Consider the following 17,742-nt stretch of genomic DNA (forward strand, 5'->3'; position numbering starts at 1 on the left):
GAAACCTTGTTTCATTTGCTGTTTCTTTCTTCATCTTTCCCACCCTTTTCCCATAAATAAGCTAGGAGAGTGACAAATTACTGCACAGGAGGGCACTGGTGAGAGAGAGGATCTGTTTTTAATAGTCCATGCCTACTTGGAAAGCCAAGACACTGTGGCAAAAAATGACCTAAATGAAAGAGTGAGATCCCAGTGAAAAGAAGGGGCCATCAAAGAAGGAGGTACCTTCCTCTGAAGGGAGGTGAGAACTTCCACTTTGACTATGGCCTTGTCTAAATAAGGTCAGAGTTTGTGAACTCAAAAGTCTTCTGTAGCCTTGGCAGCTCATGACAAGAGCCTTGGGTGATTACTGACATCATAAATAAGAGTGTCAGTTGTTAAATCAACAACAGGAGTCACTATGCACTTAATCCCCATGAAGGACTTCTGCCCTTAATGTGTTGTATTATGAGAATTAATGGTAAAAATAGTCTTCAAACAGTACTTTATACTTTGTGTGTCTGATGGGTGCAAACTGTTGAAATCTTTACTTAGTATATACTAAGTTGATCTTCTGTATATAAAGCTAATTAGAAATGAATCTTAATGAAGAATGGGATGGGAGAGGGAGTAGGAGATAGGATGGTTTGCAGGTGGGAGGGTGGTTATGGGGGGAAAAACTGCTATAATCCAAAAGTTGTACTTTCAAAATTTATATTTATTAAAAAAAGTTTTCTAAAAAAAAAAGACATCATGGTTTAAAAAAAAGATAATGCTGTAGATAGGTCAGCAGTGTTGCCAGATATATTATGACTAGAATCAAATTATAAACGAAGGTTCCAACTTTTTGGGTAAAGGATGCCTATGCCAGGGACCAGTAAATTATAGTCCATGGACCAAATCTGCCCAGCCACCTGTTATCATATGGCCTGTGAGCAAATTTACATTTTAATGTGGTTGAAATAACCAAAAGAAAAATTACATAGGAAAATTACAAAATTACATGCAATTTGCTCTCAGTGTTCTTAAATAACATTTATTGCAACATTGTTGAACCCATTTATTTATGCACTGCGTGTCACTGATTTTGTACTACAATGGTAGAATTGATTGGTTGCAACAGATATTGTATGCCCTGCAGTGCCTCAGGCATACACAGTGAGCTGTACCTTCCTGTGTTCACGGTGAAGCAGCTAGAGAGAAAAGAAAGTTTAAGGAGATTGTGAGTTTTTTAAAACGTATTTTTGTTTGATAATTAAGGAAAATTGAAGGCATATTTATCTTTTGTCTCCCTTTTCGTGTTTTAAAATGAATCTTTATTCTGTATTTTGAAGCATTATTATAAGGTTAAAAGTAATCTAAGGGTAAAATATTCACTGCTAATCTCAAACCATCTTTAACAAGGATATGTGTTTTTAAGATTTATTTTATTATTTATTTGAAAGAGTTACAGAGAGAGAGGGAGAAAGAGATCTTCCATCCCCTGCTTCACTCTCCAGGTGACTGGGACTGGGCCAGGCCAAAGCCAGGAGCCTGGAATTCCATCCAGGTCTCCCATGTGGGTGCAGGGGCCCAAGCACTTGGGTCATCTGCTGCTGCTTTCCCAGGGGCTTTAGTAGGGAGCTGCATCAGAAGTGGAGTAGCCAGGACTTGAAACAGTGTGGGATGCTGGCACTGGCATTGCAGTAGAGGCTTAATCCGCTGTGCCACGAGCCGACCTCCACAGGGTCATTCTACCATGCGGTCTCATTGTGGCTGATACTTGCTTCTACTCTCGGCATACATATTTCCAAGTGGTTGTAATTGTAGTTGATGTGGCCGTTTCGAAATGGCTGTTAGAAATGTTTCTCAATTACTGCCTTAGTTTTCATAGTGGTTATTTTGTCGTAAAATGGTACAGTTGGGAAATTCTGTGTATTTCAGAAACACTTGTTCTTGACTGTGGTCAGATTCTTCCCTCTTCACATAGGAATGCAAATGCTTCTCCTTGGAGCTGGTGCTGGGCGGCTCTGGCTTGCCCCTTGCCCTTTCCCTACCTGAGTCTCTGCTCCCTGACATCTGTTCACATGCAGCATTTACCCTGCACTTAAAAGCTGAGAAAGATGAGAAAAAAATGCCTGAGAGAAAACAAACATGATGTTTTGAAGGTTGGTTGCCTCTCTTCCCCCAGATCTCCCCATACAGCACTCAGTAGTAATAGAAAACATATTTGGCAAACAAAAATATTCTGTTCATCCAATAAGGGGTGTTTTTGCTGTCTGTTGCATTTTTATGTAAGTGGAAATACAAACAAGACCATCACCATCATTATATTAATACTGTTGGTGCTTTTGCATTATTTCATGCGAAAGCCTTTCAATGTATCAAATTAACCCAGTACCATGAAGGATAAGCATAATATGGATATTTACATCTTATTCTCTTATTTTTCCTAGTGAGAAGCTGGATGGAAAAACTAAAAGACAAGGTAAGGAAAGTTTTTTCTTCCTTTGGATCTGTTTTGAAAGTCTTACAGCTTTGCCAAATAAAGGCCTCTAGAGCAGTACAGCTTTCTGTTTATCATTTTAAAAAAGTGTTTGTTTATTTGAGAAAGCTCATGCATGCATGAGAGAGAGGAGAGACAGGGGAAGAGAGGAGAGGGATCATTCCCACCTGCTGGTTCACTCCCCAGATGTCTGTAGTAGCTGCATCTGGGCCAGGCTGAAGCTGGGAGCTGGGAACTCGATCCAGTTCTGCCATGTGAGTGGCAGGAACCCAATTACTCCTGCCATCCTTATTGCCTCCCAGAGTGTACGCTCACAGGAAGCCGGAGTTAGGAATCAGAGCCAGCTGTCGTGGCCGGTTACTCTGATGTGGGGTCTGGGCATCTTAACCAGCATCTTAAATGCCCATCTCTATAATTCCATATAATATAATTCTTATTCTGCTCATCTGCCCAAAATACACGGCCATGTCCATGTGTCCAACAAGAACAGCTTCCTTTTGTATTCCTTCTTGTGGAACACAGGAGATGGCTGATTCTGTGATGCACCATTCATTCTTAGAAAGGTGTGAGAATTTACCTGGGGCAGTGTGCTCAGCTGAATTAGACCCTTGACATATCGAGGTGGAAGTTCTAGGGAATTTCAGCAATGTATCCTTTCTGTCTGGCACTGCTTGTCCCAGTGTTGGACTCTGTGGGTACAGAGTTTAATCACAGTGCTGCTTCTTGTGAAGTGTTAATGAGCTGACTTGTATGCAATGGCCAGCTTGAAAAATATTTTTCCTTTCCTATTAATTCTGCATTCATAGTAATTGACAACGTTAATATTGAGGTTTATATTTTCATTTTCTTTCAATTTTCAACTCTTTCCAAGTTTTCACTTTTGGTTACTTCATAATTTTATAGTGGAATTACTCATAAAAGTAGTGATGAAGTCCTGAATTCCTTGGTGTAGCCTGTGTCAGATTCTATTATTATAACCCAGCTCAGATTATACTAGGCTTTCATTTAAATGGAAATCTTATCAATGATCAGATATTGAATTACCTCCAACTCAGCAGTCTTAATATACTCTGTTGATGGCATTCCATCAACATTTTTTATTTGGAGTCAATTTTTCCCATATTTGAATTATTCATATTTATTTTACTATAGCTACATGTTAATAAAGAAGTCATTCAATTTTAATGGTAATGATAGAATTAAATCATTTCTCCTCATTATTATTTTCTGCTTCTCAGAAGAATGTAGTATATACCATTTTTGAGACTTGAGTATTTTGAGTTCATGGACATTGAAAATGTTAAGACCTCTGAGATCCATGGAGGCCATTTTGGAATTTTTAAAGGATCCAGTTGTACGAAGGAGCTGTGACTGAGTGGACTGAGAAAGCCCTGGGGGGAAAAGCCAAACATTTAACACTTGATATATTTATGTTGACGCGCTTACTGTTTTTCAGAGGAAAATATGATGCAATGAAAATTAAACAGGATCTGTTGTATTAGTCTCCGAACCCATTTGCCATTATTTCTACAGAAAATATTCTGAATGACCATACAGGAACAAAAATAGATTCGAGGAAATGAATTTTGGCATGTTACTTGTTTTGAGGTTAGCTATTGCAAAATGTCATACCTATACTTATACATTCACCGCTTCCAAAAATTTGTTCCCCTTCAGAGGAAGGATTCCTATCAACCCTCCATTCTTATTTGTCTCAAAAGCCGGGTGCCTCCTCCCAGCTCCTTTTCTTTAGGAGAAATAATTTTCTGTGTGACCCTTGTTTTCTGGCTTATTGTGAGGTTTTCTCAGCTCTCACTTCATTCTCTTCTGTAGTATTTTATTTTGAGTATTTCTTAAATAAATTTTTAAAAATGGAAGAAGAGGGGCCGGCGCTGTGACTCACTTGGTTGCTCCTCCTCCTGCAGCACCGGCATCCCATATGTGTGCCAGGTTCTAGTCCCGGTTGCTCCTCTTCCAGTCCAGCTCTCTGCTGTGGCCCAGGAAGGCAGTGGAGGGTGGCCCAGGTGCTTGGGCCCTGCACCCACATGGGAGACCAGGAGGAAGTGCCTGGCTCCTGGCTTCAGATCAGCGCAGCGCCAGCCGTAGCGGCCATTAGGGGAGTGAGCCAACAGAAGGAAGACCTTTCTCTCTGTCTCTCTCTCCCACTGTCTAACTCTACCTATCAAAAAAAAAAAAAAAAAAAAAAAACAAAAGAAAAAGAAAAAGAAAAGGAAGAAGAAAAGTCAAAGTCAAGACTCCAACAGAGACTGTCTTATTTAATATCTGTGCCTTCACCTTTTGACACTTTCTGGGAGGGACTGATTCTAATATGTTTATCTACCCTATCCCTGTGCCTGAAATATTACCAGTCCTTTCATCTGTGCACACATCTTGTGTCTGCATCTTTATCTAACATCTGTGTGTCTTGTTAGTCATTATCTTTGGAAACCACTTGAGAGCCAAACTGTTGTCTCTTTGATGGAAGTTGCAGAAGCACTTGGAATCGATAACAAAACTACAAATTATGTATTTAACAGGGCCAAGCTAGAGCATGCTCTCACTTAACTTCATCTAACTGTTCCGATATTGGTTCTCTATTAGTTAGGCTCTATCGAAGTTCCTGGTTACTCCTTTTGTTTTTGTTATCTTTTTATGCTAGCTAGGATTTAGATCAGCTATGAGTGACAGAAAACCTCTGATACCAATGGCTTAGCTGAAATAGAAATCTGTCTCTTATTTATGGGTAAAGTTGTAGTCAAGGGTCAGTGGGGAGGGACACAGAGACAGGCACAAACTCTTATTCAATGCCCCCTCATTGTGTTCTTCATTCCCAAGGTCGTCTCATGCTGCTAGATGGCAGTTCCCACTTAGCTGTGTGCGTATGTTAGCCAGAATGAAGGCAGAAAAGGGGAGGCTAAAGAAATCCCGTCCACCTCAAAGGGGAGGATAAAGGCACTCTGTCACTATGAAAGGGGGAGAGTGAAGGCTCTGCTCCCCGCTGTTAAATTTTCGCTTATTTATTTGAGAGGCGTGCGCGTGCGCACACACACACACACACATTTCCTACCCACTGGTTCACCTGCAATGACTGAGGCTGGGCTGAGGCCAAAGCCAGGAGCTGGGAACACAATCTTGGTCTCGTATGCAGATGGTAAGAATCCAATTATTAAAAAAAAAAGAATCCAATTATTTGATCCATCCCCACTGACTCCTAGGGTCTGCTAGTGGGAAGCTGGAATCAGGAGGTGGAGCCAGGAATCAGACCCAGGTACTTGGATGTGGGATGTGGGCATCTTAACAACTAGGTAAAATATCTGCTCCCTGATCCCTTTTAATGAGGATGTTCTGGAATTTACATGTAGCACTGATTTACCATCTTTGGGTTGAAATTTATCACATGATCATACCCAGTTGCATGGAAGATAAGAAGTAATCTTTATTCTATGCCTAGTCCAACATTGAAAATTCTGTTGCTATAGAAGACAAGAATTGTGGGATATTCCCTATATTCAATATAAAATTAACTTTCTTCTTGGTTAGAAATCCAAATTGGTGATGCTTGTTCGGTGAATCCTAACTTGACTACTTGTTGATATCTTTTCAATGTTTGAACTGCTCCTCAAAACTGAAAATGCATAACAATTTTCGTTATCTGGTAAAGACCAATCTTGTTGTTTTTTTCTAGATTTAGGAAAGCATCCAGAAAACAAATGACCCAGACCATGCTTTAGAGTAGCAGTACTTGATGTGAGGCCTGGAGTAGAGTCAGTCTCACCTGGGAACTTGTCAGAAATGTAAATTCTCAACCCTACCCTGGACCAGTCAGAAACTCTGAGAATGGAATCTAACCATCAGTGTTTTAATGTCTTTATTATTTTTTATTTTTAAAATTTTATTTAGGGTATACAAATTTCATAGATTTCAAATATACAGATTTAGGGACGTAGTGACTCTTAGCACCCTACCCTCCTTCCTGCCCATGTTCCCACCTTTCTTCCTCCTCTCTCTCCTGTTCCCACTCTTAATTTTTATGAAATCTATTTTCAGTTTACTTAGTATTATACATTGTATTTTGTAATTTGATAATTCTAAGGAATTTCTTAATGCATTAGATTCTCAAGGTCACAACAAATACATGATAATTACTACCGTACACTCTCAAGTTGGAGAACCATCATTGTATAGAAGGGGCACTGCCTTCATTCAGCAGACTTTAGTTAGTACATTGTAGTACTAGATTTTCTTATGGATTTCTTGATAAAAGATGTTTCTGAATAAATCATGGATTATCCCATGAAAGAGAGATACCTATCTCATGAACTTGAAACAAAGAAACTCTCAAAATCAAACAAATAAAAACAGGTATATCTAGTAATGTTTTGATTGAAAGTGTATTTAAAGAATTTGAACTTCATTTAGGGATAATTTAACATTTGCAGACAAAAATATAAGAATAAGAATAGTACAGGCACTGTCTACCCATTGGTACCCACGTGCACCCATTGGTAACATTGGGTCCCATTTGCCATCATCATTTGCTGGGATGTTCTCTCCCCTTTTTCCTGATCCATCTGAGGATAAGTTGCATACATCATCACCTGTTTACTCCCAAATACTTCAGTGCGTGTTTCCTAATACTAATGTTGTACTAACAAATCTTCATACATTTATCATCTTGAATGGGTTTAACATTGGTATAGTTCTTTTATGTAATGTGGCATCCATATTTCAGATTTTTCAACAGTCCCAAACTATCTTTTATAGAAGCATTTTTTTCCTCTAGTGCAGGATCCAGTCTAGGATTATGTAACATACTTAGTTGTCATGTTTCTTTAGTTTCCTTTCGTCTGGAACATTTTTATAGCCACCTTTTGCCTCCCAGACATTGACATTTTAAGCAATTCAGTAGTTCATTTTTTTTTTAAAAGAATATTCACCACTTTATATTTGCTGGATATTTTTTTATGATTAGGTCCAAGCGGTGCATTTTTGTTTGGAATGTGTCCTGTTCAGAGTGTTACTTCGAGAGGCACATGCATATCCAATAATTTTGAATAGAGAGGAGATACTAGCAGGACATACAGGTTAGAAGTTTTGTGCATGTCACCTTACTTATTTTTATTTCTGGAGAAACCAACTCATGAGAAATTTCAAAACAAGAGCTTGTTTTCCCCTTAATCAGTTTTGCAACTAGAATGGTTAATTATATTGGAAGATGATGGGTTCCTTTGTTCCCATATTGTAATTTGCTTGTCACTTCAAGGCAAGGCGGATATCATCCACCCCCCTAAAAGAGGGAACAAAAAAGAGGGTGATACAACTGATTTTTGTTATGAAATCCACATAATTTAGAGCTCTAGGAACAAGAAGTCTACATATGTCAATGAGAAATATCGAATCGTTTTGAATATTCTTGTGGTTCATGTGGGGTTGAATTACTTTGCAGGGGGAGGGCCACACAGGGGTAACCAAGTTGATCTCCCACAAACTCAGACATCATCCTTGGATGTACAGCTCTGAAAATCCCAGTTGATGAGGCTGTTTCCAAGCACTGAGAATGGTGATTTTCAAGAAATATACTCACAGTTCTGGTAAAAACCCCAACACTTTGCTATTGTTCATTGTTTTCCCACATGGAAAATTACAGAGTTTTTATAAGCCTTAAGCAGATCTGGAAGAAATTTAGAAAAAGGTTGGGCTTCTGCAAAGCATATTAATTTGTTGAAAAATGACTGGGTTTTGTTTCTTGGGGAAAAACACTCAGTATGCTGTTAAACAATGCTGCTGTTCTCGAATGAGTGGTAGAGTTTCTGCAGTTTGCCCCAGCGTAAGACCCTGGGAGGCAGAACCAGGGAGGGTGCTGCTCCACACAGCGATGGTGCCACCGTTTGGCAGGGCTTGTCTGTTCCTTGAGTTACTTCTGTACGTGTTGGGAAGGCGTCGCAGCCCACGTACTTTAGCACTTTCTAGAAAGCTTTGTCTCTGTTTTTCTGAAATACACTAGAAAAAAGCTGTACGCTATTAGACATAGTCAGATAATGAACAGACTCATGGTCCTTCCACCCCCAATGCCTGTCTATGAATTACAGCTCCTGGTTGTTTATGTGTTTTGTCTAGGTGAGCTTCTAGGAAGCTCATCTGTGTTTCCCTGCGAAAGGGCTGAGGGCTAGCCTGTCCCCTACAGTCCCTAGGAGTCTTACTGGCTAGAGAACAGGAGCACCCTTAAATCAGTGGCCCTTCCCAAAGCTTCAGTGGGGTCTGAGTGACTCTCTCAACCCCCGGGATACATGGGAATCAGGCTGCTCTCAGGATCGAGGTATCATGTGACAACTTGGGGACCCTGGGGACGCCTGTGCACTTGAGACCTCTGGGCTCTTTGGGAGGCACCAGCCTTGTTGGCAGGGATCTTTGTGCCCTTCTCTGCCAATTCCTTTCTTTTGACTGGGAGACACTCAGTTCTTCTCCAATCCCAAACTTGAGTCTTGTCTGCTGGGCAGATTATTCTGTGCACAGAAGTTAGCCAGTGTGCTTTTTGTGACTACTCTGCCCTTGCCCTGGTCTTTCTCACCTTTGCCCCAGCATCTCTCCGCCTTCTGTACTTTGCAGGCCCTTTTCTTCTCTGCTGTTAACAGAAGCTCTCATGTTTTGCTCACTTACAAGTCTTCTGCCTCTTTTTTTCTTAATGTAATTCAGGAGGCAGTGGGAGAGAAAGGGATTGTGAGAGAGAGGGAGAGGGATTGAGAGCGAGAAACCACCACTCCCAGGGTTTTCTTTTACCCTCCAAGCAACACAGCATTGCAGAGGACACTCGGTCTCCTTGAGGCTTGTCTCAGGCTGTTTGCAATGTGTAGCATTTTAATAGCCCTGCGTTCTCATAAGCTGACGTCACCTATCTTTAATACAAATTATGTTTCTGTCACCAAAAACTGGTATTGACAAACGTGCATGAACGGGTGACTAAAGGTGCCACGAAGGTCTGGTTGATTTATTTCCACGTTTGCTTGTTAAGAATTTGAGATTTCTAAAAAATAATCATCTCTCTCCCTGTTGCTTTCTCCCCCCGAAAAAAGCAACTTTATTCTAGGTAATGAGTTTTCTTTTACAGCAAGGCAGCAATGGAGAAGCGGGGGCAGTAGGCTGATGGTGTTGCCTTTTCTGCGCAGGCTGGCTACATGTCTGGGATGCTGGTGCCTGTAGGAGTTGGGATAGCTGGAGCCTTGTTCATCTTGGGAGCGCTCTACAGCATTAAGGTTATGAATCGCCGAAGGAGAAATGGCTTCAAGAGGCATAAAAGAAAGGTATGGAACCAGCGATAGCAAAACCTAGTTGGTGTCAAAACATTGTTCACTTGTCTGATCTGCTTACTACAGCACATGGGGCTGAATGGTGCACGCACGGGGTTGAAGGGCCTGGTGGTTTGGGTTCGCTGCAGCATTGCTGCCCGGCCTTGGCTTGTTAGTGTCTTTTACAGTGGACCCATTCTCAGCTTTGCTCTGCACCAGAAAGAGTTTAATGCTTTTGTGTTTTCTTTCTCTTAGCAGAGAGAATTCAACAGCATGCAAGACCGAGTGATGCTCTTAGCCGACAGCTCTGAAGATGAATTTTAAATTGGACTGTAGTTGAATTGTGATATTCAACAATGTTATTATTTTTTATTTTGAGGCAAAAAAAAAAAAAGGAGAGCAACATCCTCCCACATTGCTGCTCTCAGGCCGTGAGTCCTGTATCTGCTGGGTGGTAGGTTTGTCTTACACTGAGCAGAGAGTCCATGCTGTATTCTAAATGTAACACACAGTGTTCGGTTTTATATTGTAGAGGGTTTTCCACACACAGCCACGGGCTGCAATTCATAAGTATGCAGCATACATATTGTTCAGTAGGGGTAGCTAGGTTAGGTAGAGTAAATATTTTGTATTTTTCCACAGTATCTTTTCCCTTGGTTTGGATAACCTTCATTAAGTGTAATGACTGTTGCCACAAGGGCACGCTTGACTTTGAAATAGAAATCTTAACAACGTATAACTTCTCATGATCCTACTCTATCCTACCTGAAACCGTAGACTTATAGGCCGTGGTACATACTGCATTTGCATCAAAACTAGCAGCAACTTGGAATGAGACTGTTTCGTCAAAAAGATCTCTCAGCCACTTAGGAGTATGTATAGATTTGTATGCATCTTGCATTATATATTTCAGTCTCCTAGGTTTATTATTTTTCATCTTTTGTTTTATTCCCAAACATGGCAAGAAAAAAAAATGCACCAGAAACAATGCATTAAATTGACTCTTCATCTTCCTGTGTGCTTGCTTTATAAAATAGTGTGATGGAGTCCAAAAGACCTATCAACAGAGTCTTAGATGTTTATCATTAAGATGTACTTTTTGTGTACTCTTCAACTTTGTCAAAAAAAAATGAGGAAGAGGAAAGAAGACAGTGGGTAGGCAAGCTCCCTGAACATTTGATTGTCTCTGCCGTGTGATCTATGCTTCTGTGACTACTACTGTGAATAATTCAGTGCACTGCTCACCACGTCTGTAGTCTTGGCCATGAAGGAACAGGCCACTGTTGTTCCTCATTTGACTTCATTAGGACACCAGACAGTCTGTGGTAGAAGCAGGCCCACTGACCAGAGCTCTGGTGCTCAGTGAAGTTTCTGGAAAACCAGCCTTTCTCAAGGCATCCATCCCACGATTGGGATGGTACACAGTATCATCTGTGCGATCATTTTTCATTCCCGTTGAAGTGTAACCCCATAACCTGTACTAAATAGGGTACTTGAATACCCTATCAGAATCTTGGAATTTGGAACTGCAGTTGGTTGAGTTTGGGAATAGTGATTTGGCTCACTTATATGGAAGGATAAAAGTTACTAATTATACTGTTAAGATGGAGAACTTGTTCACAGTTATTAGGACATGTTCTACTACGTTCAAGGCAGGTTACACCATTATTCTATGTTTTACTTCTCCCATTTGACCCAATATGGAACAGTTACCCAAAGTTAAACCTGGGGAGAAACAACATGAGAACCCATTTAGGACGCAAAGCTATGTACTCCATCTTCAGTGCCCTTTCCACGGACTCTGAAGGAAACAGTGACATGTGCATGTCAGCCCTTCTTTAAAGATAAGGTTCCAAGGAGGTAGCTACTTGGTCAAAGAATATTTGATATGAGTTTATACTTGTATTTGTTCAGTGACTGCTGCCTCACTAGCCTCTCACTTGCTAATGCAAGTCTTTTCCTCCTCCATCTCAGCCATTTCCTTTACCATCACAGAAAGTTAAGTATCATCTCTAGGGAACTAATGGAGGAATATTCCGGAATCCATTCTTGAATGGTGACTGGCCCACAAGAAAGTTTGCCTTGATCAATTTTAACTCTTTTTGCCAAGAGATGTAAGAAGATGTGTGAAATTGGTAAAGAGAAATGAAAAGCTTTGAACAGTCATTGACAAATAAGCTGAAGGTCATACTGTAAAGATGGAATCCAGAACCATAGCATTCACAAGTAACAGTAATTTCAAGAGTAGAGACATGCTGGTATTGTATAAGGGAAATTTTCCATTTGTAAGAGCAGCCCCTTGCTCTAAGTGTTCCTACGGTTTGGAGTAAATGAGTGTGATGTTGACAAGCTGTTTTCAGAGATACACAATAAGCCACTTAATTTAGCCACACATGATGGCCATCAACACCTTGGGCTTCTCAGTCTGTTGAATTAACTAGAACATGGCTGATAGGTTGAATCTTCCAACTGTAGGATGATAAAGTTACAGATAACAGATGCACATTTTCATTTTCCAGAGGTCTATGAGGATGACATGTGTGTGAATTTAAACTGAAGCAGAAATGGGTGCAGCCCTTTTAGGGACATTTCACTGTTTAAACAAAGAACTTATTTAGTTCACAGTAGATTTCTGTACAAACCTGTTTAAACAAACAGATAAAGAAAATGTGCTTATTATCCATCATTAAAAAAGAAAGGAATCTTATTATTGCAAAAACAAAGATGAGCTTGGAGGGCAATAGCTAAGTAAAATAAACAAGTTGTAGAAGGACACGTCCCGCACAATCCCAGGTATACAGGGTATCTAAAGCAGCCGAACTCAGAAGCAGCGGTGGAATAGTCGCTGTCCCCGTGGTCTCTGGGGGAGGGAGAATTGGGAACTGTCTGTGTAAAGATTCAGTCGTGCAGGATGAGTGAGCTATAGAGATCTGCTGTCCAGCATACTGCCTAGAGTTGACATTGTGTTCTACACTTCAGAATGCGTTGAGGGTCGATCTCGTGTCAGGTGTTGCTAACAGCAACAGCAATAACCACAGAAGCAAGGAGAGCAGACCCCTGTGGGAAGAGACCCTTTCCCTAGCCATGCTGTCCCCTCAGTAACACCTGCTGTGTTGGAGGAAGGAAAATAAAAAGAGAAAAGGATAGAAGCTGCTAGAAACAGAACAGCAGGCTGGGATGGAGAGCCCAGGGTCCCTCCATGCCCATGGTGTCTTTCTGTAATCAGAGGGCATTATGTTTCTTTTATATTTCTTTGGTTTCTTCCTCTTCTGTAAACAGCCGATTTCAGTTGTTGCTGGCTTAATTTATAAGCAATATTTGGAGGTAATTGGTATCCCAGGGCAACAGATTCCCTTAGCAATGCCTTTGCCTCAACTTCAACTCATAAACTGTCTCAAATGTCATTTTCCAGAAATGTTTTCTTAAAGTACCTATATCTCTTACATAGGCCTAAAATGTGGGGGCAATGTTGAAAGCAAAATTTTAGAACATGTTTGAATAGCTGCAGCACAATCAATGCTCGTTTTCCATTTCATTATTTTTGTAAAGACCAAAACTAAAAATGTTAAGAGATGAAAATAATATAGATCGACATAGAAAGTTCTGCATGCCCTAGTGCCTCCCTCGGTGCACCTACAGAGAATTTCTTCCTGTGGAAGTCTAGAAGAAACATCTGATTAAGAATCCCATCCACAACTTGGAAGAGAAGAATTCAGTTACGCATGGACATGGTGATTTCTGTGGATACAAATAGTCAATGTTCCTATCAGTTGCCAAAAACCAGTCTTTGGAAATAGATTTATAATTTGGTGCAGGGTTCTAGATACGTGGCCTTTTGCAAAACAGGCTTTGTGGTGGCCACAGAAGCATCTGAAGGGGCGGGATCATGACTGAGGAAAACAGTTTCTCCTTTTTAGGATGTATGAAAGTGTGGCTACAAGGAAAGGAATATGGGTAGGAGATGGGCAAGAAACCATAATACAAGGCAGGTATAAAGATGGCACAAAACGTTAGAATGTGCCAGGAGAGGCCAAAATTCTGAGTGGACTGATGCTTGGAAAAATGTTGCAGACCGCAAGGAGAAGAATGCAAAGGAGGAAGATCTTTGGGGGGGATCATAAAGCTCCATGAATCTATTTTCTTTCCATCCTCCTCATCAAAGAAAACTACCCTACACTAGTTATAATGAATATGGTGAGAAAGAATTGAAGTCCAAGATGAAGGAGGAGATGAGAGGTGCTTTGTTACTTTAAATGAGTTTAAGCCCAGTTAAATATCTTCCTTAATTATAAGTTAGTTCAAATGAGTGAATATAAACTTCTAGGAATGGGAAATGGTTTGGGAATAAATTTACTGTGTTGACTTAATAAGACGTCCTATCTCTACACATTTGGCACCCCTCCGCCCACCCAGACACACAACTCCTTTCTGGGGTAACTATTAGACTGATAAGCTCGAGATGGACTGAGGAGAGACCTCTAATTATGTTGTTCTGATAATTAGAAACTTTGGCAGTCAACATAGCTGGAAACAATCATGTGGCTTAATTTCTGCATGCAGAAAAAAAGCAGTATTTACTTTGTAAGTCACTGTTATATAAATGCATTGGGAGTCTCTTATTTGTGATAGTAGATGGATATAACAGTAATTAATGCAAATTTCTATTGTGTGAATGTGGGATAAAGAGAGAAAGGAAATAAGGAAGAAAGGGAGAGAGGGGGGAGAGAGAGAGAGATGGAAAGAAATTTCCTCCTGGAAAGCACAAAGAAACAAACCCTTTTCTCCATCATTCTATCCAGTTTGCTCGGAAAAAAAAAAAAGAAAGAAACTCAAATATTTAAATAGAATCCTCTCAAATCTTCCATGTAATAAAAAAGCACAAATTTTACTTTTTCCCTTCAGAAAGCACCAGGAACAGTAATATGAATGGTAACCACTAATAACTTGTAACACGGATTATGAATTCTCACCGGACAATTGCAACTTACAGATCTGAAGTTCAAGACTGGTATTGCTGAGAGGTGTAACTTGTTGTGAGTTGAGAATAGAAGACTTGAGAATGAGTTGTTGCAGAGTGCGCACAAATGGAAAGCAAACTGAGTGCCCACTGGGTTATTTTATGACCTTTAAGGTGGACAGATCATCTGCTCTGGTCTCAAAGTTCAGGAAGCTGAGGTTTTGGTTAACCAGTGTTGTGGGCAGCTTCACAGTTTGTTCCTGCTTAGCAATGAAATAAAGGGGACCAATAGCATTAGAGCATATCTAAAATTTCCTGTCTCCCAGCATAGCTTCAGACTTCTTCATTACCAAACGAAAATATACCCCTGAGGAGGGAATAAATACATTCTTCCCAAAATAAACTTGGGTGTAAAACCCCTTTGGCCATTTCCTCTTATTTCATGCATAAAGAAAGAAAGGAAATAGTTTCTAATTGAAGAATCAAATCCCAAGGGTCTATGTCAAGGAGAGTGAGGACGGTTAGTGAGTCTCTCTTTGGTAAGCCAAGAACACTTGATATTATTGCTTCTTCCTGAATCAGTACTGATTTAGTACCTTTTATGTGCTTGGCAGTGTATTGAGCATTGGGGAATAAGAGGAGCAAAACATTGTCTGTGATCAGAGCTTAAGGACTAGTAGAGGAAGAGAGTAAATGAACAGTTTCATCTCAGGTACACCATGCATCCAGAAAAGGAGCATCTAACCCTCCCAAGGAGATGGGGGGCATTTCTCCCTAGGCCAGCACATGTGACGCCAGAAGCATGGGTAGGGGTTATTCAAGCAAACAAGAATGGAATGCACGTCCTAACTAACGGTGAGCTATGGACATTCTAGGTCCTCAAGGGAAGTGAGAGTTGAGATTTTAGGGGGAAAGTGCAGTGTGAAATATGAGGCAGATGCTGAAGGGTCGTCTGGGTCATGCCAAGGAATTAGGACTTTATATTGAGGGCAGTTGGAATCATTGAAAGGTATCATGTTGAGATGTGATATGATCAGGCCTCAGGTCATGGCAAGACTAGATTGGGAAGGATAAAGTCTGAAGTCAAAACCAATGTGGGTGGGAGGTGACTATGATCTGGACCCAGTTGCAAGAGCAAATGTGGAGGGAGGATGGGTTGTGGAGGTTCTCAGGAGGGAGCAGTAACCAGCAGGACTTGGGACTGGTTGAATGTGGAGAAGAGAGAGAAGACAGTGGTTGACACTAACATGGGTCATGGCTTTTGGAGCACTTCCAGACATGTGCTAGTGACTTCTGGAGGGACTGACCTGTATTATTTACTATCCAGGGAGGAAAACAAAGGCCTACAAGTATGCCAAAAGTATATAGGCAGCTTTCATTTTCTACAAAGTGTGTGTCCATGCATCGTATTTCTCTGTGACTTTTAATAGTAGGTGCCAAAGAAATAACATTAAATTTAATAAAACCCAAGTTAAACATCTGGGAAACTCTCCAGATACCTTTAGGTGATGGCACTTTCAGACTAGGTTTGAGTTATTATCTAGGACTTGACCCTCGGTTTTTAAAAATGAATACAAGAATTTCTTATTCTTTGACATAAGTAGCAGAGAGGAGGGTCTTGTTTTTCTTGAAAACAGATCCAAGAAATTCCTCTTTCAAGGCTGATCCTTATGTGGATGATGTCAGGATTTGGATGTGCAAATCCTAAAGAATCTCACAAGCAACACAGGTCCTGGGACTAAGTGGTTTGATGGCCTTTTCGACAGCTGTCATAGACAGTCGTCAAGTAGCTACATGACAATTACAAGTTTCCCACAGTTGCCATGTCAGCACAAGGCTGGATTCTGGAGGGTCTCAGTGGCAATCGTGCAGAATCGAGGAAATGCAGAAAAGCATCAGAAATAATTATCCACCCCGAGATAATTGTTAACATTTTGGTCTCTGTGTGTTTCTGATCTTTTTTTCTGTGTATTTGTGATATTCTGTATATGCACACTTGTATTTTTACACAAAATTAGTATTACAATTTACATGCTATGTTGTTAGCTCCCTGTAGCTACAATTTCCATGGTTGTTTTAAAAGGAATAAAGAAAAAAGAGGAAGGACTTGTGAAAATCCTGAAGTTGCATTTGAATGAACAAGGTGTGTGTTTGCTTGTTAACAAGATTTTTTTGGCATTTGATGGTTCATGACTGCCCAGTTAGCTTCAGCTACTTCCATGCGATGCAAATGAGAACACAGTTGAAAGAACTCTTGGTCACAGGACATCCATTTGCAAATGTCATATTGTACCCCAAGGGTTTAGAAAATCCTTTCCTTTCTTTGCCTTTGCCCCCAAACCAAAGCTTTTATAATTAGACAGTAAGATGGAATGACGGTGAGAGTAGATAATACATGCTGTTGTGAGAAACACTGGAAAAAAAGGATACTTACTGTAGTGACCTAAATTGATTAAAAGCTTGCTCAGTTCAACTCTCTTGGGTCTAATTGGTATTTTTGTGTCATTTATTATTAATATAGGGCACATATATTTTCTACATTTGGTTTCACCAGGCTAAATTAGATGGCAAATGTCCACCGCTAGGTCCATTGTCTTCTTTTTCTTTGTCCTTGTTACAAAGAGAAGTCATGGCTCTTTGTGCCCCTTCTGTCTGCTCCACAAGGCCCTCTGGATCCAACCTCTCTGCATCCCTTTTAGCTCTAAATGGGGTGCAGATCAGAGGGAGAGCAAGGTGATACTAGAGGATGCGTATCTTACCAAATAATGTTTTATTGTTTTACTTCCCCTTTGTAACTGTCTCCACCAAGCTGTCCTCCTCCAAATTTCTCCTACAGAGTGGGACATGGATTTAAATAAAGCACATGATAAAGCTCAGTGGATTTTAAAATATTGTTGTCTTTGGGTGCGAAAGTAAATTTTTGTTCTTCACAAATTATTATTAGATAAAAATAGGACAGATTGACAATCTTCAAAGGGAAGAACATGCTCTTTTGGATACACTTCTGTTCATGTTTAAACTTAAGAAAGATAGCTGGC

General features: G+C 40.3%; 1 protein-coding gene across 2 annotated transcripts in view; it reads left to right on the plus strand.

The window, feature by feature from the left end:
- The window catches only part of ARMH4 (armadillo like helical domain containing 4), a 227,159-nt gene extending 209,991 nt beyond the window's left edge, over window positions 1–17,168 (plus strand). For both annotated transcript variants that reach the window (XM_062205053.1, XM_062205054.1), the window contains exons 6-8: window positions 2,415–2,446; window positions 9,628–9,762; window positions 10,003–17,168. In XM_062205053.1, coding sequence (XP_062061037.1) covers window positions 2,415–2,446; window positions 9,628–9,762; window positions 10,003–10,071 — 236 coding nt within the window. In that variant the 3' untranslated portion in view covers window positions 10,072–17,168. The remainder of the gene's footprint in view (window positions 1–2,414; window positions 2,447–9,627; window positions 9,763–10,002) is intronic.
- The last annotated feature ends 574 nt before the right edge of the window (window positions 17,169–17,742 follow it).

The sequence above is a fragment of the Lepus europaeus genome, chromosome 11 (genome assembly GCF_033115175.1).
Source record: "Lepus europaeus isolate LE1 chromosome 11, mLepTim1.pri, whole genome shotgun sequence".
NCBI classification, from domain to species: domain Eukaryota; kingdom Metazoa; phylum Chordata; class Mammalia; order Lagomorpha; family Leporidae; genus Lepus; species Lepus europaeus.